This window comes from Oncorhynchus clarkii, unplaced genomic scaffold (assembly GCF_045791955.1).
Source record: "Oncorhynchus clarkii lewisi isolate Uvic-CL-2024 unplaced genomic scaffold, UVic_Ocla_1.0 unplaced_contig_926_pilon_pilon, whole genome shotgun sequence".
Lineage (NCBI taxonomy): Eukaryota > Metazoa > Chordata > Actinopteri > Salmoniformes > Salmonidae > Oncorhynchus > Oncorhynchus clarkii.
Window position 1 is genome coordinate 51,455 of NW_027260808.1, and position 26,046 is coordinate 77,500.

The following is a 26,046-nucleotide window of genomic DNA, read 5'->3' on the forward strand; positions in this document are numbered from 1 at the left end:
TACACACAAACAACCAGTGTGTGTGTGTGTGTGTGTGTGTGCAGGAGCACACCGCTGTCTTCACGTTCACTGAGAAACCTTTCCATCGTCTGTACTCTGTCGCCCTCTGCTGTTTGTACAATCCATATCCTGCGTCACCATTAGCTTCAGAGTGATACAGTATCGCTTCTGCTAATTGTTGCCTGAGCATTGACTTTGGGGCCCCGACACAATTTTGCTGATGTGTCAAGACAGTTGGAGAATTCTGTGTTCAACTTTCAACGTAGAAGCCTTTGGCTAAAAGAGCAATATGTCTGTCTTTCCTTCTATCACGTTGTCAGATTGACTTTCATCATGTAATGGCAAACCAACCACTGTGCTACCTGTTGACTTCTAATATACAGTCATTATATAGGGCCTCTATTGCTATATGAGATAACTTACTTGCAGCTCTCAACTGATTATACAAAACGCTCATGAATAAATAAATAAAATTAACAAAAATTCAACCAACTGGTAACAGCTGCTATATATGTGTAAGTGACCAATACATTTTATTTGAAAAGTCAACCAACTGGTAACAGTAAACAGTCAATGCATCCGTAAATTGTAGCCGTCTACACCTCAAGGGCTATGCATACGATGATGTATTTTCTCCAATGAATCTATATATATTTTTTCTGTCCCTCTGTGATTTTACGAGACATTAGATCCAGGAAATGATAGAAAAGTAAGGAGGACACCTGCAGGAGCTCTTAAAAAACTGATACGAGCTGATCTACTCTGAACCATGCCCAGACAGGTCTGTTCTGCTATGGTCAAACAACATCTGTGCTTCTGGCTGAGAGGAGAGAACACACTGTGTGTATTCTGATGTATGCTGTGAGGGACCTGCCAACCCCTGACAGCCAAATGGATGTGCATGGAGGAACATTCTATCTCCACGTAGCTGTTTAATGAGGACAATCTTTTGAATGAAGGGGGGGGCGGCAGCGGCATCACCAGCTTCACAGGGAATAGTGATAGTGGTTGTTGGGGTTGGATTGGCATAGGGTGGGGGGGGGGGTCCACAGGTGACTTTTGCCCATTTGGGGGGGAATTCCTTATGTCTTACTCATTTGTAGGAAGAAGTTTGGTACAAAGTGGATGTTATGTACTATATTTATTGAATATTATCTGAATCCTATACATTAAAATGGCCAATTTGGGTGCAATCAATTATCTTAATTTGTCAGAGATCAAACTATATTTCAACAAAATAATGTTTCAGAAATGCTAATTGTATCTGTTACTAACTATAGAAACCATGTCAGAACAATCTGAGATAGTGGGTGTCATAGCTTGATGAAATGACGTGGAACTGAGTACCTGCACCTCAAATGTTCTACTGCCGTGTGTATTCACTAGGAAGTGTTTCATGAGCGGAAATAAAAGATCCCAGAAATGTTCCATATGCACAATTTTTTTTTTTTTATCTTCTAACTTTTCTGCACAAATTTGTTAACATCCCTGTTAATGAGCATTTCTCCAAAATAACCCATCCACCTGACTGGTGTAGCATATCAAGAAGCTGATTCAAGGGCATGATCATTAAACAGGTCCACCTTGTTGTGCTGGGGACAATAAAAGGCCACTCTAAAATGTGCAGTTTTGTCACACAACACAATGCCATAGATGTCTCAAATGTTGAGGGAGTGTGCAATTGGCATGCTGATTGCAGGAATGTCCACCAGAGAATGTCATGTTTATTTCTATACCACAAGCTGCCTCCAACGTCATTTTAGAGAATTTGGCAGTACATCCAACTGGCCTCACAACCAAAGACCACGTTTATGGCGTCGTGTGGGTAAGCGGTTTACTGATGAAAATAGTGCCCCATAATGGTAGTGGGGCCATGGATAAGGCAGGCATATGCTTCGGACAACGAACACAATTGCATTTTTATCCATGGCAATTATCCATACCCTGACGAGATCACTCACTCTTGCCTTTATATTTTTGTTCAGTATACATTGTCGCAGTAAAACGGGCGGATGGATATGTTCAAACGCTGCATTTAAAAAAAAGAGTTCCCAGAATTATCGTCATTGACAATTCCAGACAGTTACCAAAAGTGACTTGCTTGCTCCTTTCCATCATCCATTCCCATGAGACTACAGACCAAATTGTATGCAAAATGATATGACTAATATTATATAGCCTATTGTAACAAAAATGCCGTAAGGCACTTCAGCCAAATGTATGATTCATTGGAACTATTTCATTCCTGTCACAAAGTTCCGTGTACGTATTGTGTACGTAGTTCAACAGCGCGCTGACGTCATCGATTTGATCATCTCTCCTTTCTCGGTCGGTGAAGCTGTCCAGGTTCTCTGCGTTGTTGTGTCGTTCAATGCTATCATTTGTGGCGAACATGGCCGCTGTTCCAATCTCCGCCGTTCCCAACACGTCCACGAACAACGATGGGATCCTTATAGGCGACAGAGTTTACTCTGAAGTTTACCTCACTATCAGCAACTCTCTCATACCGGAGGAAAGGCTTCAGCCAACCCCGTCTATGCTCGATGGCCTCGACCTGCACACGGAGACCGACCTCCGTATCCTAGGTTGTGAGCTAATTCAATCGGCTGGTATTCTTCTACGATTGCCACAGGTAAACACTCAAAAAATGTCAATCCATTACCGTCAACATCTGAAAAACATAACTAGGTTACTATAGTTGCCATTGTTTTAGAACTCACCTCTTTGTTGATATAACCCGTCAAAATGAGGCCACGGAAGGGAAATACCCAAGCCAAGGCCTAACTCACAGCTAGCTAATTTATTGAATAGTGTAATCTAGTAGGCTAACTTGGTCAGTGACGGGTCAATTTATTGAATCCGATGTGTTATTTAGCGCAATTATCTGTGTTTTACTAATGTTACTTATATAATGAAGTAGTTTAATTTATACGTGTAGAGCGATTACATCCGGGGCTGTGGGATGACCAGGACAAAATGGCGGATGTCTGCTTTCAATTCCACGATAAACGATACTTCCGTCTAATGTAATTTTGTTCTTTACATTACAGGTGGCAATGGCTACGGGTCAAGTTCTTTTTCATCGTTTTTTCTACTCTAAATCGTTTGTCAAACACAGTTTTGAGGTAAGTCAGTGTCTCTTTCAGCTGTTTAGCAACACAACAGTTAGTTTAGCTACGACACTCACAGACGGAGCGATCTTTGACTCACTGGTGGTGTGCGGAGAGGGAACGTTTACATTGGCGGCCATATTGTCATTTACTGTAAGTTAGAGTAGTTGGTTTGTCACATAACCCACATAGGCCCGTTTTTAAGGTTGAAACCATTCCTAACTGATTGTAGCTATCTAACATTTGATTTGATATAGCTTACCACTTTTTATATAAAGTGTTTATCATTGCAAGGCCCCAGAGTAATGTTAATGTTTTGATAGCTAACCACATCTAGCGTCATACGCTAACGTTCTGTTATTCTATTCGTGTCCCCCAGATTGTTGCTATGGCCTGTGTCAACTTGGCGTCCAAGATCGAGGAAGCACCAAGACGATTCAGAGACGTCATCAATGTTTTTCACCATTTAAAACAGAGTCATAGAGGCAAAAGGTAAGCATCCATATAGAAACTATCCTTCATTCCTTCATTTCTGTTAAATGTACGGCAACCATTGGTGAGAGGGCAAATGTATTCATCTGGCATTACATTAATTAGTAACTATGTTTTCAGTATCTTGCATGATGTTGATCTGATGTATTCATGTGACAGTGACCTTCTGTTGATCCATGTACTCTAAACCATACTCTAAAACGTTTCAGTTTCCTCATCTCTGATCAATGGTAGTTACAGCAATATATTCACAGCTACCTACATAGACAAGTAGTTCAGTGAAAGGTGATGCATTAACACGTCTAACCTAAAGTGTTGCTTTGCCAAGACAAAACCAATTTGGCACCAGAAGACAACACTGTGCTAGACGAGTGTCTTTCTTTGACCAGAATAATCTGTTCAGTTCCAATTCTGAGGCTGTGGTATTAACTTGGGTTCTCTTTTCCCTTGCAACCAACTAACAGCGACCAGCTACATTTACCAAAGCCTGGGTGATGTGGAATGGTACGTAGAGATGAAGCAGTCGGCATGACAACCATGAGCGAGGTGTCACCCCCCCTCCCCTGGGAGACGCCCGTGGTGTGAGTCACTGCGGTGCACTGGGATCGGGGAGGACAGGTTGGCCGCAGGTCCTAGGCTGGGAGCCTTGGGGACTCCTTTGACTCAGTCTAAGCTTTGGGTGTTTGCGGATCCTGTGGTAATGTAGCTCAAACACTACATACAGTATGTACTACAGAGCCACCTCCCTCATTCACCAAATGGCATTCGTGGCTTTCACAGAAATATCACCCTTTTCTTTCCTCTTAGAATATTTGCTGAATTGTTGATATGCATATGTTCACTATCTAGATGTAATATTGAGGGGAGAGAATATGTTTAAGAGCTGGGTTGGTGGAGTTGTTTGTTTTACTCTACATCGCCACCTGTGACTGGACATAAGCTGAGTTCTTCAGGTGCTTGTTTTTTTAATGTATTTTTTAGATTTTATTTGGATGAAATAGTTTTCTCTTGAAATTGACCATGGTATGCTAAATTTAAGTCAGTCTGAAGTAGATGTAGCTATTCCACCTGACTGATTTCAGCTTGTGTAGTAACTTAGAAACACAAACTGAAGCTGTACACATTTTCCATGTCACATGTTTTTGTCATCCTGTCTATACTCCACTGAAGTCAGGAAATTAGTAAATCCAAACTTGTTTTTGTGCCATGAAATACACGTTTTAATTGTAACGGGTCATGTTTGCGATCTAGTAAATGTTCAGTTAGAAAATGTATTTAGTTCTGACTGAGATCTGGCGCCCAGAGGTATTATCTACAAAGTCATGTTATTACCATGTCATATCAGAGTACCAGATAGCTAAAGAGTCACGTTGTTGCCATTATCATGTCAAGAGTACCAGATAGGAATGCTAGGACACTTACATAACTTCTGCTGTGGCGTCCTTAATGTTCTGTGTGTTAACTGGGAGCTACCAGGACTGAATGGGATGAGATCTGTGCTGCATTAGTTCCAGGTTTTTATCTGGGTTAAGAGAGATTCTAGGGTCCTTTCCGCGCTTCTTAGAAGTTAATGCCGTTGGGGTTCAGATGAAAACCACGTCTATCTCAATGTGACTCTCCTAGTTAAATAAAGTGTACATCAACATATATATTTTTTTGCACCCAGTACATGTATGAGTCTAGACAGTGGTGTCCAAAGTTGAGTATGTTTGTCGTCTTTTAAAAACCTGAGGTTTTGTTCTGTAAATGGAAAGGGTTTTGGCCACCACTCACATTTCTAGTCTCGTGGATCCATTTTATTACAATTCGGTTTTTTTAAGTGCATGTTTTGTAGGTAATCGTAGTGTAGGCCCATACCTTAAGGATTTTCTTTCCATAATGTGGTGAAGTGTATGTTTGGCTTGTAAATGCTTCCTTATTGGGTGACTGTATGACTGAAGTCAGTCAATTGATTATTTTCTTTTACACCGTATTTGTCGTCACCCTAAAGTTGAGAATATATTTTTTTGCGTCCCGTTTCTATTCCTAATCCAACAATACGAGGTGAGGAACTGATTGGCTAGTCTAGTTCCGCCCAGGTTTGGTCATGTTTAGGGTTTGTTGATATTTCTGTCAAAGCTGTGATGTGTGGTGACTTCGGGCAGACATTGCACCGTGTGACTCAAAAGCTTCCACTGAAATCACAGGAGCCAACTAAACCCCTAAAAAAAAAAAACACTCAATTTGGGCCTGTTGCTTTAAGTTGGTCCAAGGGGAAAAGAGAACCAGTCAAACAAAGCAGAAGTCTTTTAGTCTGTTTTTGATTGGGGGGGGGAAACATTTTTGGTTATTTTCATTCTTTTTTATAAAGCAGGAGTGCAAGTTCATTGATTCTTGATCAGAACTACATTAATACCAAAAACCAAGTGATCAAAGCTGAACGGAGAATCCTGAAGGAGCTGGGCTTCTGCGTACACGTCAAGCATCCGCACAAGGTGAGACCCAGTTACACCTCTCACAACTCTCACGCATTGCAACCGGTGTTATTCTGACTCGACAGTTACAGCCACATTTATCTCTCAGCATTAGCTTTAGGCCCAACCTATCACACTCCACTAGCACTGCTGTTCAGTTAAGGCTGTGATGGTTTCTGTGACTCACAGGACACCACTGTAGTTGTGTTGTTCCAGAACATTGGCGAATTCTCAGTACAAGGCTGGTGGTTTGCAGTCTTCGGTCTAGGGGTTGTGAAACCGCGTTGGTTATTGCGTAATGTCAATTGGTCTTCTTCCAGATCATTGTCATGTATCTGCAAGTCCTGGAATGTGAGAAGAACCAGACTCTGGTCCAGACCGCCTGGTAAGTACATGGCCTGTACCCTGAACTAACCCGGTGCCCTACGTCTGATTCCACCCCTCTGTAACCTCTCTTCTCTGATGGATTCATTATTGAGACCTGTTTGTTATCGTCTTGTCCTTTACCTGGCTATTTATAGTCTGATTCAGGTGCCCAAGGAACTCAGTTTAACTTTGTCCTTTCTCTCTACTCTTTGATTAAAGGGTAGTCCATGCTGGTAAGTCTCATAAAGAACCTCTGAACTCTGCTCCTCCAACCACATGACCCCAGGAAGCTCCCCCCATTGGCTGGCTGCCCTTCTCGGAGACAGCCAATCCAGTGAGAGCTCTCTGCCCGAGATCCACTGAAGGGGGCGGGCCTTTCCCAACTGCCAACATGGTCTTGTTTTCTCTTGGGGGTGTCCAGAAGGATTTGTTTTTTGGGATTGTGCTTCCAAGGTTAAACTGTTTTTTCTGTTGTTTTTTTTTAACCAAATAGATAGCTCTAACAACAATAGCATTTTTCTTCTAGTTGCTTGCTTTAGATTCGAAGTAAGCATAGTTTTTTGTTGTTGTTGACTGGATCGTTTTCTGGGTATGCCTTTTTGATGCAGTAGTTAAAGTGTGCTGTTGAACTGTCTGTTTGGTTTTTTTTCCACAAACTGACGTGATCTCCAGACATGTCTTTCAGGATGATCCTGCTCAGGCTTTGACACCAAGGACCTGTCTCGTCACCCATTCATTTCCACCGGCCATTTTGTTTTAGCAGTAGTCGCTATCTATAGTCCAAGGTTCCAACCCTCGTCCAGTCTAGGGGAGTCTGTTCTGGGGGATCCTTGTGTGTGCTGCTTTTCATTTTGAGGCTGTCTGAATGTTGTCCGATCTGAAATCATATGACAACCCCCCACACACACACACAAGGGTCACGCTCCAGGACTGGCTCAGAATGGGGAATTCAGCGAGGACAAGTTTAGATTTCAATGTCTTTAGAGCTAGTTTTTTTGTTTGTTCCATCAGTAAAGCTGGGTTTTGCATATCAGACCCAGCTTCCATTGAATCCTGACGGGTACACGTTGGGGTGGGATCTGTATAGGGTGGGAAAGGATTGCACCAACAGTCTTCTGTTCCGTCACCCCCTCATTTTCCTGTTTCTGTCTGACTGCTTGCTAGGCGACAAAACCATCAGTCTGAAATGTCTGTTGTCTGTCAGATGTTGTCATGCCTGAGCTATAGCTTATCAGGGTCACTGAAACTCAAGACAACTAGCTACAATTAGAATCCCACTTTAAAACACCTTGAACCCTGATAGCTTCCATCAACCGTCGCGTCACTGTTCTACACATGGCATCTTTGTGTTGGCCTTTTGATGTGGAGTTCAGGGTTACCTAGCGACTCTTTAACTGCCGAGTGCATCATGTCTGACCTGTCCAATCGGATCCTTGATCTGCGGTCCCATCTCCTCTCTGCCAAGGGATAAGTCATTACCTATCTGGCCGATGGCTGCATATTGTAAAAGGGCTGCTGTGTGTCTCTGGTCACCTCGGTCTGCTCTGCATTCCCTTGCTGTTTGCATGCATACTTTTAGACAGGCATGTCCTCTGAGAATGGTAGGACGCATGTCCACCTCTGAATAGGACTTGTGTACTTTTTGTTTCGGGTGCTGTATTGTCTTTAGACGGTATAGACCAGTGGGCTCTTGGATAATCGTCCTGTCCTGTGTACAAGCTTTCATCTGTGACGCTGCATGTCCAGCCCAACACCAACATGGATGAGAGAGAGAGACAAAGCTAAACTAGAGTCTCCATACTGTTTGTGTTTATTACTATTTCAGATGTATAACTGTCATTATTTGAGTGGTCACCAACTCTGGTTCTGTAGAGCTGCACTGTGCAGGCTTTTGTTTCACTCCTGCACTAACACATGGTTGAAGTAACACGGTCAACGTGGAACAAGCCTGCACATCCTTTAGCTGTTGAGGACCAGCTGGTGACTGCCCAGACCAGTGTTTCTGTGATCTGGTCTGTTGGGGGTGGGACACAAGGCTATGGGAGGAGATGGTGCTATGTATCTGTATGTTGCTTGTGTCCTTGTAGGAACTACATGAATGACAGCCTTAGGACCAACGTGTTTGTGAGATTCCAAGCTGAAACCATCGCATGTGCCTGCATCTACCTGGCTGCCAGAGCTCTCCAGGTACTGCTGGATTGGATTTGGCTTCTCCTTTTCATCTCACCTTCTCTGTCTTTCTCCCACCTCTTCCAATCTCTAGTCTTCCACTAGCGGAACCCCTTGCCAACAGCCAATGAAATTGCAGGGCGCCAAATACAAATCAACAAATCTCATAAATCAAATTTCTCAAACATACAAGTATTGGGCACCATTTTAAAGATAACATTCTCGTTAATCCAGCCACAGTGTCTGATTTAAAAAATAAATAAAAAACGATTATGTTAGGTCACAGAAACACAGCCATTTTTCCAGCCAGCCAAAGTGAGGAGTCACAAAAAGCACAAATAGAGATAAAATGAATAACCTTTGATGATCTTCGTCAGATGACACTTATAGGACTTCATGTTACACAATACATGTATGTTTTGTTTGGTAAAGTTCATATTTATGTCAAAAAATCTAATCTACATTGGCCTGTTATGTTATGTTATGGCCTGTTATGTTCAGTAGTTCTAAAACATGCAGTGGTTTTGCAGAGAGCCACATCAATTCACAGAAATACTAATTAAAAATGTTGATGAAAATATAGATAAACTTCTCCTTAATAAATCCTCTTGTGGCTAGGGGGCAGAATTTTCACTTTTGGATAAATAGCGTGCCCAATTTCAACTTCCTGCTACTCATGCCAAGAAAAAAAGATATGCATATTATTCATAGATTTGGATAGAAAACACCGAAGTTTCTAAAACTGTTCAACTGAATCATGTCTGTGAGTATAACAGAACTTATGTAGCAGGCAAAACCCAGAGGACTAACTGTTCAGATTTTTTTTTTTCTCTCTGTTCCCTGAATTGTCTTTGCCAAGGGATATTTCTTAGCAACTTGTTTTCAGTTCCTACCGCTTCCACTGGATGTCACCAGTCTTTGGAATTTGGTTGAGGTTATTCCTTTGTGCAATGAAGAAGTAGGCCAACTAGGAACTGAGGACACTTTTTGTGAGTTGCGCAAGACGTGAAAAGCAGCACTGGTTTGTTTTCTTTCCTGTATTGGATACAGATTGCCCTGTCTACAATTTGATTGATTATTAATGCAACCTCTGTCAGAATTTTTTATTTTTTTTTTACTTTACGGAAAAAGCATATTGTGAGTAAGGCGCTCAGAGCCCAAACCAGCCAAAATAAGTATCCACCATGTTGCGCAGTCAACAATAGTCATAAATAGCATTATAAATATTAAATTACCTTTGATCTTCATCAGAATGCACTCCCAGGAATCCCAGTTCCACAATAAATGTTTGATTTGTTCAATAATGTCCATTTATGTCCAAATAGCTTATTTTGTTAGGGCATTAGGTAAACAAATCCAAACGCGCGTTCAGGTCCAGTCGGACGAAAAGTTCAAAAAAGTTCTATTACAGGTCGTAGAAACTTGTCAAACGAAGTGTAGAATCAATCTTTAGGATGTTTTTATCATTAATGTTCCAACCGGAGAATTCCATTGTCTAGAAAAGCAATGTGAAATGCGCGTGACTGAGAACGAGGCTGCTGCCAGACCTCTGACTCAATCCCCTCTCATCCGGCCCCCCTTCACAGTAGAAGCCTGAAACAACATTCTAAAGACTGTTGACATCTAGTGGAAGCCTTAGGAAGTGCATAATAACCCATATCCCACTGTGTATTCGATAGGGGCTGAGTTCAAAAACTACAAACCTCAGATTTCCCACTTCCTGTTTGGATTTTTTCTCCGGGATTTGCCTGCCATATGAGTTATGTTATACTCACAGACCTCATTCAAACAGTTTTAGGAACTTCAGAGTGTTTTATATCCAATACTAATAATAATATGCAAATATTAGCATCTGGGACTGAGTAGGAGGCAGTTCACTCTGGGCACCTTATTCATCCAAAAGTGAAAATGCTGCCCCCTATCCCAAAGACGTTAACTAAGGTGCTGTGTGTTTCTGTGTGTCTGTAGATGCCTCTCCCATCCAGACCTCACTGGTATCTGCTGTTTGGAGCCACGGAGGAAGAGATCAAGGATATCTGTATCACCACCCTCAAACTGTACACCAGGAAGAAGGTACATACTGGGGCGGCAGGGTAGCCTAGTGGTTAGAGCGTTGGACTAGTAACCGGAAGGTTGCAAGTTCGAATCCCCGAGCTGACAAGGTACAAATCTGTTGTTCTGCCCCTGAACAGGCAGTTAACCAGTTAACCTTGGCCGTCATTGAAAATACTAATTTGTTCTTAACTGACATGCCTAGTAAAATAAAGGTAAAAATAAATAATAATAATCAAATAAATAAAAATGTCTGTACAGTATCACCCCCTAACCTTCTAGCAACCCTGGAACCATGGCCTGGTTCCTCTATGCATCCTCCTGCTGTGTGATGAGACCTCACCTTAACCTCTCAACCCTCCTTACACTGTCTCTCCTGCTGTGTGATGAGACCTCACCTTAACCTCTCAACCCTCCTTACACTGTCTCTCTTGCTGTATGATACAATACACCTTAACCTCTCAACCCTCCTTACACTGTCTCTCCTGCTGTATGATGAGACCTCACCTTAACCTCTCAACCCTCCTTACACTGTCTCTCTCTCTGGGCCAGCCGGACTATGACCACCTGGAGAAGGAAGTGGAGAGGAGGAAGATGTCTCTGCAGGAGGCCAAGCTGAAGGCTAAAGGGTTGAACCCCGATGGGACCCCAGCTCTCTCCAACCTGGGGGGCTTCTCTCCTGGATCCAAACCCTGTGAGTTTACCTTACCATGGTTGTTCATTTAAACCCTGTGAGGTTACCTTACCATACTTGTTCATATAAACCCTGAGTTTACCTTACCATGGTTGTTCATTTAAACCCTGTGAGTTTACCTTACCATGGTTGTTCATTTAAACCCTGTGAGTTTACCTTACCATGGTTGTTCATTTAAACCCTGTGAGTTTACCTTACCATGGTTGTTCATTTAAACCCTGTGAGTTTACCTTACCATGGTTGTTCATTTAAACCCTGTGAGTTTACCTTACCATGGTTGTTCATTTAAACCCTGTGAGTTTACCTTACCCTGTGAGTTTACCTTACCCTGTGAGTTTACCTTACCCTGTGAGTTTACCTTACCCTGTGAGTTTACCTTACCCTGTGAGTTTACCTTACCCTGTGAGTTTACCTTACCATAGTTGTTTATTTAGGCAAGTGCCCTGCTCTATTCTGGTCATCAGAGATGAAGTACATTGTGGTTTTTGGGTCCGTGGTTCAACCTTTCTAATGACCCTTTTTTAAAAATGCTTAATTTAAAAATTGTATTATTTTTTTAAATACAAGAATGAACCTAACTTTACATTTCTAAACGGGGACCAACCGGTGTAATGACATGTTATGCGTCTGTGTTCCTTAGGTTCCCCCAATGTAGTGAAGCTGGAGGATCAATCTCCAAACCTCCAGGCCCTCAAACCTGTAAAGAAAGAGCCAGACAGCAGAGCCCAGGGCTCCAAGAGCCCACACAACGGGTAAAGACATACTCTTCAACCTAACCGGGCTTATTGTTTTTCCCCTGTTGAAGTTTTATGCAAAGCGGACACCTCTAATGGAAATGGCATCTTTTCTCTCTCTCTCTCTCTCTCTCTCTCTTCTCAGGTTGAGGAAGGAGGTGAAGATTGGAAGGAACAATGGGAGTGGATCTCGTTCCAGAACTCGCTCGCGATCACGCTCCCCGCGCAGACAGTAGGACCTCACTCCTTCATTAATTACTGTGTAGACTGGATGTAAATTACTGTAGTAAACTGGTACTTTACCGACTGTTACTACAGTACTTTACAGACTGTTACTACAGTACTTTACCGACTGTTACTACAGTACTTTACAGACTGTTACTACAGTACTTTACAGACTGTTCTTATAGTACTTTACAGACTGTTACTATAGTACTTTGCAGACTGTTACTACAGTACTTTACAGACTGTTACTACAGTACTTTACAGACTGTTACTATAGTACTTTACAGACTGTTACTATAGTACTTTGCAGACTGTTACTACAGTACTTTACAGACTGTTACTACAGTACTTTACAGACTGTTACTATAGTACTTTACAGACTGTTACTATAGTACTTTACAGACTGTTACTACAGTACTTTACAGATTGTTCTTATAGTACTTTACAGACTGTTACTATAGTACTTTGCAGACTGTTACTACAGTACTTTACAGACTGTTACTACAGTACTTTACACAGTGTTACTACAGTACTTTACAGACTGTTCTTATAGTACTTTACAGACTGTTACTATAGTACTTTGCAGACTGTTACTATAGTACTTTAGACTGTTACTACAGTACTTTACAGACTGTTACTACAGTACTTTACAGACTGTTACTACAGTACTTTACAGACTGTTACTACAGTACTTTACAGACTGCTACTACAGTACTTTACAGACTGTTACTACAGTACTTTACAGACTGTTACTACAGTACTTTACAGACTGTTACTTCAGTACTTTACAGACTGTTACTACAGTGCTTTACAGACTGTTACTACAGTGCTTTACAGACTGTTACTACAGTGCTTTACAGACTGTTACTACAGTACTTTACAGACTGTTACTACAGTACTTTACAGACTGTTACTACAGTACTTTACAGACTGTTCTTATAGTACTTTACAGACTGTTACTACAGTACTTTACAGACTGTTACTACAGTACTTTACAGACTGTTGCTATAGTACTTTACAGACTGTTACTACAGTACTTTGCAGACTGTTACTACAGTACTTTACAGACTGTTCTTATAGTACTTTACAGACTGTTACTATAGTACTTTGCAGACTGTTACTACAGTACTTTACAGACTGTTACTACAGTACTTTACACAGTGTTACTACAGTACTTTACAGACTGTTCTTATAGTACTTTACAGACTGTTACTACAGTACTTTACAGACTGTTACTATAGTACTTTACAGACTGTTACTATAGTACTTTGCAGACTGTTACTACAGTACTTTACACAGTGTTACTACAGTACTTTACAGACTGTTCTTATAGTACTTTACAGACTGTTACTACAGTACTTTACAGACTGTTACTATAGTACTTTACAGACTGTTACTATAGTACTTTGCAGACTGTTACTACAGTACTTTACAGACTGTTACTACAGTACTTTACAGACTGTTACTATAGTACTTTACAGACTGTTACTATAGTACTTTACAGACTGTTACTACAGTACTTTACAGATTGTTCTTATAGTACTTTACAGACTGTTACTACAGTACTTTACAGACTGTTACTACAGTACTTTACACAGTGTTACTACAGTACTTTACAGACTGTTCTTATAGTACTTTACAGACTGTTACTATAGTACTTTGCAGACTGTTACTATAGTACTTTAGACTGTTACTACAGTACTTTACAGACTGTTACTACAGTACTTTACAGACTGTTACTACAGTACTTTACAGACTGTTACTACAGTACTTTACAGACTGTTACTACAGTACTTTACAGACTGTTCTTATAGTACTTTACAGACTGTTACTACAGTACTTTACAGACTGTTACTACAGTACTTTACAGACTGTTACTACAGTACTTTACAGACTGTTACTATAGTACTTTACAGACTGTTACTATAGTACTTTACAGACTGTTACTACAGTACTTTACAGATTGTTCTTATAGTACTTTACAGACTGTTACTACAGTACTTTGCAGACTGTTACTACAGTACTTTACAGACTGTTACTACAGTACTTTACACAGTGTTACTACAGTACTTTACAGACTGTTCTTATAGTACTTTACAGACTGTTACTACAGTACTTTACAGACTGTTACTATAGTACTTTGCAGACTGTTACTACAGTACTTTACACAGTGTTACTACAGTACTTTACAGACTGTTCTTATAGTACTTTACAGACTGTTACTACAGTACTTTACAGACTGTTACTATAGTACTTTACAGACTGTTACTATAGTACTTTGCAGACTGTTACTACAGTACTTTACAGACTGTTACTACAGTACTTTACAGACTGTTACTATAGTACTTTACAGACTGTTACTATAGTACTTTACAGACTGTTACTATAGTACTTTACAGACTGTTACTACAGTACTTTACAGATTGTTCTTATAGTACTTTACAGACTGTTACTATAGTACTTTGCAGACTGTTACTACAGTACTTTACAGACTGTTACTACAGTACTTTACACAGTGTTACTACAGTACTTTACAGACTGTTCTTATAGTACTTTACAGACTGTTACTATAGTACTTTGCAGACTGTTACTATAGTACTTTAGACTGTTACTACAGTACTTTACAGACTGTTACTACAGTACTTTACAGACTGTTACTACAGTACTTTACAGACTGTTACTACAGTACTTTACAGACTGCTACTACAGTACTTTACAGACTGCTACTACAGTACTTTACAGACTGTTACTACAGTACTTTACAGACTGTTACTACAGTACTTTACAGACTGTTACTTCAGTACTTTACAGACTGTTACTACAGTACTTTACAGACTGTTACTATAGTACTTTACAGACTGTTACTACAGTACTTTACAGATTGTTCTTATAGTACTTTACAGACTGTTACTATAGTACTTTGCAGACTGTTACTACAGTACTTTACAGACTGTTACTACAGTACTTTACACAGTGTTACTACAGTACTTTACAGACTGTTCTTATAGTACTTTACAGACTGTTACTATAGTACTTTGCAGACTGTTACTATAGTACTTTAGACTGTTACTACAGTACTTTACAGACTGTTACTACAGTACTTTACAGACTGTTACTACAGTACTTTACAGACTGTTACTACAGTACTTTACAGACTGCTACTACAGTACTTTACAGACTGCTACTACAGTACTTTACAGACTGTTACTACAGTACTTTACAGACTGTTACTACAGTACTTTACAGACTGTTACTTCAGTACTTTACAGACTGTTACTACAGTGCTTTACAGACTGTTACTACAGTGCTTTACAGACTGTTACTACAGTGCTTTACAGACTGTTACTACAGTGCTTTACAGACTGTTACTACAGTACTTTACAGACTGTTACTACAGTACTTTACAGACTGTTCTTATAGTACTTTACAGACTGTTACTACAGTACTTTACAGACTGTTACTACAGTACTTTACAGACTGTTACTATAGTACTTTACAGACTGTTACTACAGTACTTTGCAGACTGTTACTACAGTACTTTACAGACTGTTCTTATAGTACTTTACAGACTGTTACTATAGTACTTTGCAGACTGTTACTACAGTACTTTACAGACTGTTACTACAGTACTTTACAGACTGTTCTTATAGTACTTTACAGACTGTTACTATAGTACTTTGCAGACTGTTACTATAGTACTTTAGACTGTTACTACAGTACTTTACAGACTGTTACTACAGTGCTTTAGACTGTTACTACAGTACTTTACAGACTGTTACTACAGTACTTTACAGACTGTTACTGCAGTACTTTACAGACTGTTACTGCAGTACTTTACAGACTGTTACTGCAGTACTTTACAGACTGTTACTGCAGTACTTTACAGACTGTTACTATAGTACTTTACATACTGTTACTATAGTACTTTACAGACTGTTACTATAGTACTTTACAGACTGTTACTACAGTACTTTACAGACTGTTACTACAGTACTTTACAGACTGTTACTACAGTACTTTACAGACTGTTACTACAGTACTTTACAGACTGTTACTACAGTACTTTACAGACTGTTACTATAGTACTTTACAGACTGTTACTATAGTACTTTGCAGACTGTTACTATAGTACTTTAGACTGTTACTACAGTACTTTACAGACTGTTACTACAGTGCTTTAGACTGTTACTACAGTACTTTACAGACTGTTACTACAGTACTTTACAGACTGTTACTGCAGTACTTTACAGACTGTTACAGCAGTACTTTACAGACTGTTACTGCAGTACTTTACAGACTGTTACTGCAGTACTTTACAGACTGTTACTATAGTACTTTACATACTGTTACTATAGTACTTTACAGACTGTTACTATAGTACTTTACAGACTGTTACTACAGTACTTTACAGACTGTTACTACAGTACTTTACAGACTGTTACTACAGTACTTTACAGACTGTTACTACAGTACTTTACAGACTGTTACTACAGTACTTTACAGACTGTTACTATAGTACTTTACAGACTGTTACTATAGTACTTTACAGACTGTTACTATAGTACTTTACAGACTGTTACTACAGTACTTTACAGACTGTTACCACAGTACTTTACAGACTGTTACCACGGTACTTTACAGACTGTTACTACGGTACTTTACAGACTGTTACTACGGTACTTTACAGACTGTTACTACGGTACTTTACAGACTGTTCTTATAGTACTTTACAGACTGTTTCTACAGTACTTTACAGACTGTTACTACAGTACTTTACAGACTGTTACTACAGTACTTTACAGACTGTTACTACAGTACTTTACAGACTGTTACTATAGTACTTTGCAGACTGTTACTACAGTACTTTACAGACTTACTACAGTACTTTACAGACTGTTACTACAGTACTTTACAGACTGTTACTATAGTACTTTACAGACTGTTACTACAGTACTTTACAGACTGTTACTACAGTACTTTACAGACTGTTACTACAGTACTTTACAGACTGTTACTACAGTACTTTACAGACTGTTACTACAGTACTTTACAGACTGTTACTACAGTACTTTACAGACTGTTACTACAGTACTTTACAGACTGTTACTACAGTACTTTACAGACTGTTACCACAGTACTTTACAGACTGTTACCACAGTACTTTACAGACTGTTACCACAGTACTTTACAGACTGTTACCACAGTACTTTACAGACTGTTACTACAGTACTTTACAGACTGTTACTACGGTACTTTACAGACTGTTACTACGGTACTTTACGGACTGTTACTACAGTACTTTACAGACTGTTCTTATAGTACTTTACAGACTGTTACTACAGTACTTTACAGACTGTTACTACAGTACTTTACAGACTGTTACTACAGTACTTTACAGACTGTTACTATAGTACTTTACAGACTGTTACTACAGTACTTTACAGACTGTTACTATAGTACTTTACACAGTGTTACTATAGTACTTTACACAGTGTTACTACAGTACTTTACAGACTGTTACTACAGTACTTTACACAGTGTTATTACAGTACTTTACAGACTGTTACTACAGTACTTTGCAGACTGTTACTATAGTACTTTGCAGACTGTTACTATAGTACTTTGCAGACTGTTACTACAGTACTTTACAGACTGTTACTATAGTACTTTACAGACTGTTACTACAGTACTTTACAGACTGTTACTATAGTACTTTACAGACTGTTACTATAGTACTTTACAGACTGTTACTACAGTACTTTACAGACTGTTACTATAGTACTTTACAGACTGTTACTATAGTACTTTGCAGACTGTTACTATAGTACTTTACAGACTGTTACTACAGTACTTTGCAGACTGTTACTATAGTACTTTACAGACTGTTACTATAGTACTCTACAGACTGTTACTACAGTACTTTACAGACTGTTACTACAGTACTTTACAGACTGTTACTATAGTACTTTACGGACTGTTACTATAGTACTTTACAGACTGTTACTATAGTACTTTACAGACTGTTACTATAGTACTTTACAGACTGTTACTACAGTACCGGCCAGGTTACTGCTCTACTTTGCGGCCAGGTTACTGCTCTACTTTGCGGCCAGGTTACTGCTCTACTTTGCGGCCAGGTTACTGCTCTACTTTGCGGCCAGGTTACTGCTCTACTTTGCGGCCAGGTTACTGCTGAAGCCCACTGTTTGAACTGTTTTCTTTAATGTCTCTGCAGTTACAACAGCCGACGCAGTCGTTCTGGGACCTACAGTTCTCGTTCCCGCAGTCGCTCTCACAGCCGCAGCCCCTCACCCCGACGACATCCGCCCTCCCCCCTCCTCCCACATCTCAAGTCAAAGCCCGGCCACCATGGCAACATCGACCCCAAGCCATCGAGTCGTCATAGCAGCAGCGGAGGAGGGGCTCACAAGAGGAAGAGGTCCAGGTCGCGCTCTGCCAGCAAGGGAGAGAGGGAACGGGGGAGGGAGCGGGACACAGACCGCAGCACGTCGGACCTCTCCTCGGCCAAGAAGCACAAGCACGAGAGAGGTGGTCCTGGGGGAGGACATCACCGTGGAGACAGGAGGGATCGGTCCAGGTCGTACGAGCGGGAGCGCACCCACAAGGGCAAACGCCATAGCAGCAGCGGCGGACACTCGGGTCACGGGCGCCACCGCCGCTGACCAGGGTCGGGTGGAGGAACCTCCGCTCCTTAATGCTGTTCTGTCTATTTTATTTTTGTTCTGCTTTCCCACCCCAATCCTTCCATTCAAACCTCTTTTATTTTATTTTTTATTTTTAGTTTAAATGTCAAATGATGGACTTGGAGAGAACGTATTTACAGTGTAAAGATGGTGAACTGCTGATTTACTGACAATGCTTTGATTTATAAAAGCGACACTTCAGTGGTAGAAGGAATAAATGTGTATTCAACAATAAAATAATCATTCAGGAAAGACGTCAATAGTTTTTTTTTTTTTTTTTGCTCAGTGGACTGAAGGTGACTTCCGGGTTCTGTGTGTTGGCTCATTCCGTTGGTCAAATGTGCGTTCGCTAAAACAGTGTTCTGTACAGATGCAAAGGACCTACTGGGCTTCTCTAGAAATAGACCATATTTCTTTTTTTTTACAGCTGGATTGCAGACTCTTGATTTCAGAACCTTTTTTTTTAGGATCGTGGTGAATTTGTTACACTGGTTTTTAGTCTGCATGTGTTCATGTCTGATTTTTACACAATTAAAAAATAAATAAATAAAGAAAACAATTGATTTGACTTGTATTTTGTTACGCCGTGCTACAGGTCATGAAAAGCTGCAGTCCGTTATAGGCTGCGTTCACACAGGCAGCATGTGTCTTGTCTTTGTCCACTAATGGTCATTTGACCAATCGGATCAGCTCTGAGAAATACCAATTAGTGTGGGTAAAATCTGAATTGGGCTGCCGGTGTGAAAGTAGCCAAAATGGGGTATGTTAAACACCTGTTCATGACCACTCTTATCCCTTCAACAGTGACAGACCTACATACACCCATTTTTTTCAACAAATCTTTTTTTTTCTTTTTCAGAAAAACCAGTAAACATACAAGAAGCATACAAACCAACAATGATAACATATTCTTGCGGGTTACAACACATTACAGATTATACAAAGACCTTAAAAGATACACACGGCTTGATTGTTTTAACAGCTTTCTGATTAGAATAGTGTAGAATGGTCTTAATGTACTGCTCGAATTCCTTCTAGAAAACATATGTTTTTTATTTTTTATTTGTGAATTTATGAAATGTTTCCATTAGCGCAGTTTGTTCTTTATCCTTATTATAATTAAGGAAACCGAGCAGCACATTCTCCCACATAAAAACCAAAGTCATCAAGTATATTCACAATTATAAAACTAAAAAAAATTATTTACATGTAGACAATGCTGAAATAAAGTCAACACAAAAAATACAATCAATGTTCATGTCTGTTTTGAGTTTCTTCAGGTAATGATTCGCAGGGTAATTGTTATGGATCATTCTGAAAGAGACTTCTCTGACCTTCTTAACCAGCAGGTATTTGTGTGGTAATAACCAGACGTTTATTCCCAACAGATATTAGTGACCAATGTATTCCAGTAACGTGTGACATAAGGAATGGATACAATCTCCCTTTGAAATAAAACATGTTGTTGTTCTGAGGGAACAAGGAGAAACATATTTTTCCTAACGGAGAGTCAACTGGATTAAGCGAGGGAAGGTCAAGAAGGTGAAGCCTGGTTAAACAACATGAGAGTTCCAGATGGAATAGACTATGGAGAACTCTCTAGGTCTTACAGGGATATTGTAACGACATGAGAGTTCCAGATGGAATAGACTATGGAGAACTCTCTAGGTGTTACAGGGATATTGTAACGACATGAGATAAATTCCTCATAATTGAGTAACAAAACTTCTGCATTAAAAAGTTGACCCACCAGCAGGATAAGATTATTAAACCAGTTCTTCGAACATAAAGACTTGTTTCTATACATGTCCTTATTGTTCCAAACGAAATACCTCTGCGGGGCGGAAATGATGTTGATATATATCAACGACCACGCTAATACTTGTCTATGAAAAGCAGATCATTTTGTAGGAATCTCATCAATGTTATAGATACTATAGTTACAAAAGTAACTTAAAATTGAAGTCACCAAATCGGGAGAAGTTGTGAGGGATGATTGAAGTTGGATTCTTTAAGAAATGTTTATTAGCCCAATTTATCTTAAAAGTATTATTCAAAGTAGGAAAATCTAAAAAAATAAAAATAAAATTGAGACCACCATATTCATGTGTGTTCATAATGACAGATTTCCTAATATAATGTGTACGATTCTTCCAGATGAAATTGAAAAGCACCTGGTCAACCTATTTCGTTGTCAAGCTGTCAGGACTGGGCTGCGTGTAGGGACTGGGCTGCGTGTAAGGACTGGGCTGCGTGTAGGGACTGGGCTGCGTGTAGGGGACTGGAATGCGTGTAGGGGACTGGGCTGCGTGTAGGGGACTGGGCTGTGTGTAGGGGACTGGGCTGCGTGTAGGGGACTGGGCTGCGTGTAGAGACTGGGCTGCGTGTAGGGGACTGGGCTGCGTGTAGGGACTGGGCTGCGTGTAGGGACTGGGCTGCGTGTCGGGACTGGGCTGCGTGTAGGGACTGGGCTGCGTGTAGGGACTGGGCTGCGTGTAGGGACTGGGCTGCGTGTAGGGACTGGGCTGCGTGTAGGGGACTGGGCTGCGTGTAGGGGACTGGGCTGCGTGTAGGGGACTGGGCTGCGTGTAGGGGACTGGGCTGCGTGTAGGGACTGGGCTGCGTGTAGGGACTGGGCTGCGTGTAGGGACTGGGCTGCGTGTAGGGACTGGGCTGCGTGTAGGGACTGGGCTGCGTGTAGGGACTGGGCTGTGTGTAGAGACTGGGCTGTGTGTAGGGACTGGGCTGCATGTAGGGACTGGGCTGTGTGTAGGGACTGGGCTGCGTGTAGGGACTGGGCTGTGTGTAGGGACTGGGCTGCGTGTAGGGACTGGGCTGCGTGTAGAGACTGGGCTGCGTGTAGGGACTGGGCTGCGTGTAGAGACTGGGCTGCGTGTAGGGACTGGGCTGCGTGTAGAGACTGGGCTGCGTGTAGGGACTGGGCTGTGTGTAGGGACTGGGCTGCGTGTAGGGGACTGGGCTGTGTATAGGGACTGGGCTGCAGGCTCCTAATCCTCAAGCATTAATAACCTTTTCTTAGCATTGTAAATAATTGCTCCTTTCGGATAAATACTTTTAATTTAATTGATTTATTAAAACCCAGTGTGATACCCCAGAGTCATGTGTAATTCCAAACCTGTCGATTACACCTTCGTGTACCTTATTACGCCTTATGCATAGTGGGAAGTGATACTGGTAGGTAAAATGAACTTCCTGTTATTTCACTAGGAAAGTCAGTTAAGAACAAATTCTTATTTTCAATGACGGCCTAGGAACAGTGGTTTCTCTGCCTTGTTCAGGGGAACAGTGGGTTCTCTGCCTTGTTCAGGGGAACAGTGGTTTCTCTGCCTTGTTCAGGGGAACAGTGGTTTCTCTGCCTTGTTCAGGGGCAGAACGACTGTTACGGTTTTCTCCAGGTGAAGGAGAGTCGGACCAAAATGCGGCGTGGTTATTCTGATACATTGTTTAATAAAGAAGAAACACGAACAATACAAAAACAACACCGTAACGTGAAAACCTATACAGCCTCTCTGGTGACAACAGAGACAGGAACAATCACCCACCTAACACTCACAGAATATGGCTGCCTAAATATGGTTCCCAATCAGAGACAACGATAAACACCTGCCTCTGATTGAGAACCACTCCAGACAGCCATAGACTATGCTAGAAAACCCCACTAAACCACAATCCCAATACGTACGAAAACCCCAAGACAAAACACACCACATAATAAACCCATGTCACACCCTGGCCTGACCAAATTAATAAAGAAAACACAAAATACTAAGACCAGGGCGTGACAACGACAGATTTGTACCTTGTCAGCTCGGGGGTTTGATCTAACCACTGCAACCTTTCGGTTACAAGTCCAATGCTCTAACCACTAGGCTACCTGCCTCTAACCACTAGGCTACCTACCTCCTCTACACTCTAACCACTAGGCTACCTACCTCCTCTACACTCTAACCACTAGGCTACCTACCTCCTCTACACTCTAACCACTAGGCTACCTGTCACCCCTGGGTTAACTGGGTTAAACAGAGGTTGGTCTATATGTTATTGATCACAGATTGCAGATTGTGTAATTTAGTTTATGCCAATAGTGTTCTGATGAGCATGTGTTATGTTTCACCACAAGAGGGCAGGACTAGCTTGATATTCTGTTGCTCCTGAAGTGAGGATGTTGTGGTCACTGCAGGCCAGGGTAGTAGGATTTGGTCCCATTCTCTTACTTTTTCACCCTCTGTTCCTCTATTCTCTCTCTATTTCACCCCCTGTCCTTCTCTTATCTCTATTTTTCACCCTCTGTGGAGGTGAGAGGTCAACTACACTACATTGAGAGGCTCTGGACTACTACGGACGAACTGAACATAGGGCAATTCTGGCAACTGTCTGACGGGCTGGTTCATTCTCAACCCAGGGGTCTGTCTATAGGGGAAAGGGGGAAACCTAGTCAGTTGTATAACTGAATGCATTCAACTGAAATGTGTCTTCCGCATTTAACCCAAACCCTCTGAATCAGAGAGGTGCAGGAAGGGCTGCCTTAAACGACGTCCACATCTTCAGCGCCCGGGGAACAGTGGGTTAACTGCCCGGGGAACAGTGGGTTAACTGCCCGGGGAACAGTGGGTTAACTGCCCGGGGAACAGTGGGTTAACTGCCAGGGGAACAGTGGGTTAACTGCCCGGGGAACAGTGGGTTAACTGCCCGGGGAACAGTGGGTTAACTGCCTGGGGAACAGTGGGTTAACTGCCCTGGGAACAGTGGGTTAACTGCCCTGGGAACAGTGGGTTAACTGCCCGGGAAACAGTGGGTTAACTGCCCTGGGAACAGTGGGTTAACTGCCTGGGGAACAGTGGGTTAACTGCCCAGGAAATAGTGGGTTAACTGCCCGGGAAACAGTGGGTTAACTGCCCGGGGAACAGTGGGTTAACTGCCCGGGGAACAGTGGGTTAACTGCCCGGGGAACAGTGGGTTAACTGCCCTGGGAACAGTGGGTTAACTGCCCTGGGAACAGTGGGTTAACTGCCCGGGAAACAGTAGGTTAACTGCCCTGGGAACAGTGGGTTAACTGCCTGGGGAACAGTGGGTTAACTGCCCAGGAAACAGTGGGTTAACTGCCCGGGGAACAGTGGGTTAACTGCCCGGGGAACAGTGGGTTAACTGCTCGGGGAACAGTGGGTTAACTGCCCGGGGAACAGTGGGTTAACTGCTCGGGGAACAGTGGGTTAACTGCTCGGGGAACAGTGGGTTAACTGCTCGGGGAACAGTGGGTTAACTGCTCGGGGAACAGTGGGTTAACTGCCCGGGGAACAGTGGGTTAACTGCCCGGGGAACAGTGGGTTAACTGCTCGGGGAACAGTGGGTAAACGGCCCGGGGAACAGTGGGTAAACGGCCCGGGGAACAGTGGGTAAACGGCCCGGTGAACAGTGGGTAAACGGCCCGGGGAACAGTGGGTAAACGGCCCGGGGAACAGTGGGTTAACGGCCTTGTTCAGGGGCAGAACTGCAGATTTCTTACCTTGTCAGCTCGGGGATTTGATCCAGCAACCTTTCTGTTACTGGCACAACGCTCTAACCACTAGGATACCTGCCACAATTGGGGGTGTGGTGCATAATTATCACTATTTTGCTAATAATGGGGGCTTCAAGGAAAACTACGACTGATGTCCCTGGCTGAACCTGGCTACACTGAGAGAAAGAGAGGGAGAGTGTTTTGGCTCACACCACAGCAGCCTCTAGACGCAAACAGAAAAACGGCTCAGTAACTCAGATTGGACCAAACATATAGGCTTAGTTAACACATTTGACACATCAGCTGTGATTCATGTGTGTATTAATGAGGAAACAGCGGGACAGCAGTCTAATCTTATGGGTCCTGTTTTTTTTACGTACATAATGCTACACGATGGATTGTTTTTAATGAATTTGTCTGCGCAAAAAAAAAAATGTTAACAACCATTGTGTGTAACTGTTTAAGGAAATAAAACGCACGTCTTCTACAAGTCCAATATAGGAAAGTGCCCTGTAACTGCATTCCCAATGTATGTCTGGAATGAATTTCCCCCTAGAAGGGCACCAAAGGCAATGTGCTGTATGCCTCTGGCAGTATATTACAGTATGTGAGAGAGACCCTAACTCTGCAACACGTTGTGAAATCACACAGCTACGGTACGAAGACTTTCTTTTTGAAACATGTTAGATCGACCGTCACATTCCAGCACTTTAATAGGAGCACAGAGCCCCACAGCGAGGGAGCAGATCAGATCAAATCAGATCTCATTTTATTGGTCACATACACATTTTTAGCAGATGTTATTGCGGGTGTAGTGAAATGCTTGTGTTCCTAGCTTGTGTTCCATTATTAAAGGGGCCAGTGTTCCATTATTAAAGGGGCCAGTGTTCCATTATTAAAGTGACCAGTGTTCCATTATTAAAGTGACCAGTGTTCCATTATTAAAGGGGCCAGTGTTCCATTATTAAAGGGGCCAGTGTTCCATTATTAAAGTGACCAGTGTTCCATTATTAAAGTGACCAGTGTTCCATTATTAAAGGGGCCAGTGTTCCATTATTAAAGGGGCCAGTGTTCCATTATTAAAGTGACCAGTGTTCCATTATTAAAGTGACCAGTGTTCCATTATTAAAGTGACCAGTGTTCCATTATTAAAGGGGCCAGTGTTCCATTATTAAAGTGACCAGTGTTCCATTATTAAAGTGACCAGTGTTCCATTATTAAAGTGACCAGTGTTCCATTATTAAAGTCACCAGTGTTCCATTATTAAAGGGGCCAGTGTTCCATTATTAAAGTGACCAGTCTTCCATTATTAAAGTGACCAGTGTTCCATTATTAAAGTGACCAGTGTTCCATTATTAAAGGGGCCAGTGTTCCATTATTAAAGGGGCCAGTGTTCCATTATTAAAGTGACCAGTGTTCCATTATTAAAGTGACCAGTGTTCCATTATTAAGTGACCAGTGTTCCATTATTATAGTGACCAGTGTTCCATTATTAAAGTGACCAGTGTTCCATTATTAAGTGACCAGTG

General features: G+C 41.6%; 1 protein-coding gene across 2 annotated transcripts; it reads left to right on the plus strand.

The window, feature by feature from the left end:
- The first annotated feature begins 2,304 nt into the window (after positions 1 to 2,304).
- LOC139401781 (cyclin-L1-like) lies at positions 2,305 to 19,555 on the plus strand. Of its 2 annotated transcripts, none has more exons than XM_071145750.1 (11): positions 2,305 to 2,632; positions 3,051 to 3,125; positions 3,490 to 3,602; positions 5,953 to 6,076; positions 6,376 to 6,440; positions 8,509 to 8,608; positions 10,559 to 10,663; positions 11,195 to 11,336; positions 11,977 to 12,088; positions 12,216 to 12,302; positions 18,531 to 19,555. In XM_071145750.1, the coding sequence occupies exons 1-11, from the start codon at positions 2,372 to 2,374 to the stop codon at positions 18,976 to 18,978; spliced, it is 1,632 nt and encodes a 543-aa protein (XP_071001851.1). In that variant the 5' UTR covers positions 2,305 to 2,371; the 3' UTR covers positions 18,979 to 19,555. The 2 variants fall into 2 exon arrangements, with proteins under 2 accessions (XP_071001851.1, XP_071001852.1); XM_071145751.1 differs by having other exon boundaries at positions 5,956 to 6,076.
- The last annotated feature ends 6,491 nt before the right edge of the window (positions 19,556 to 26,046 follow it).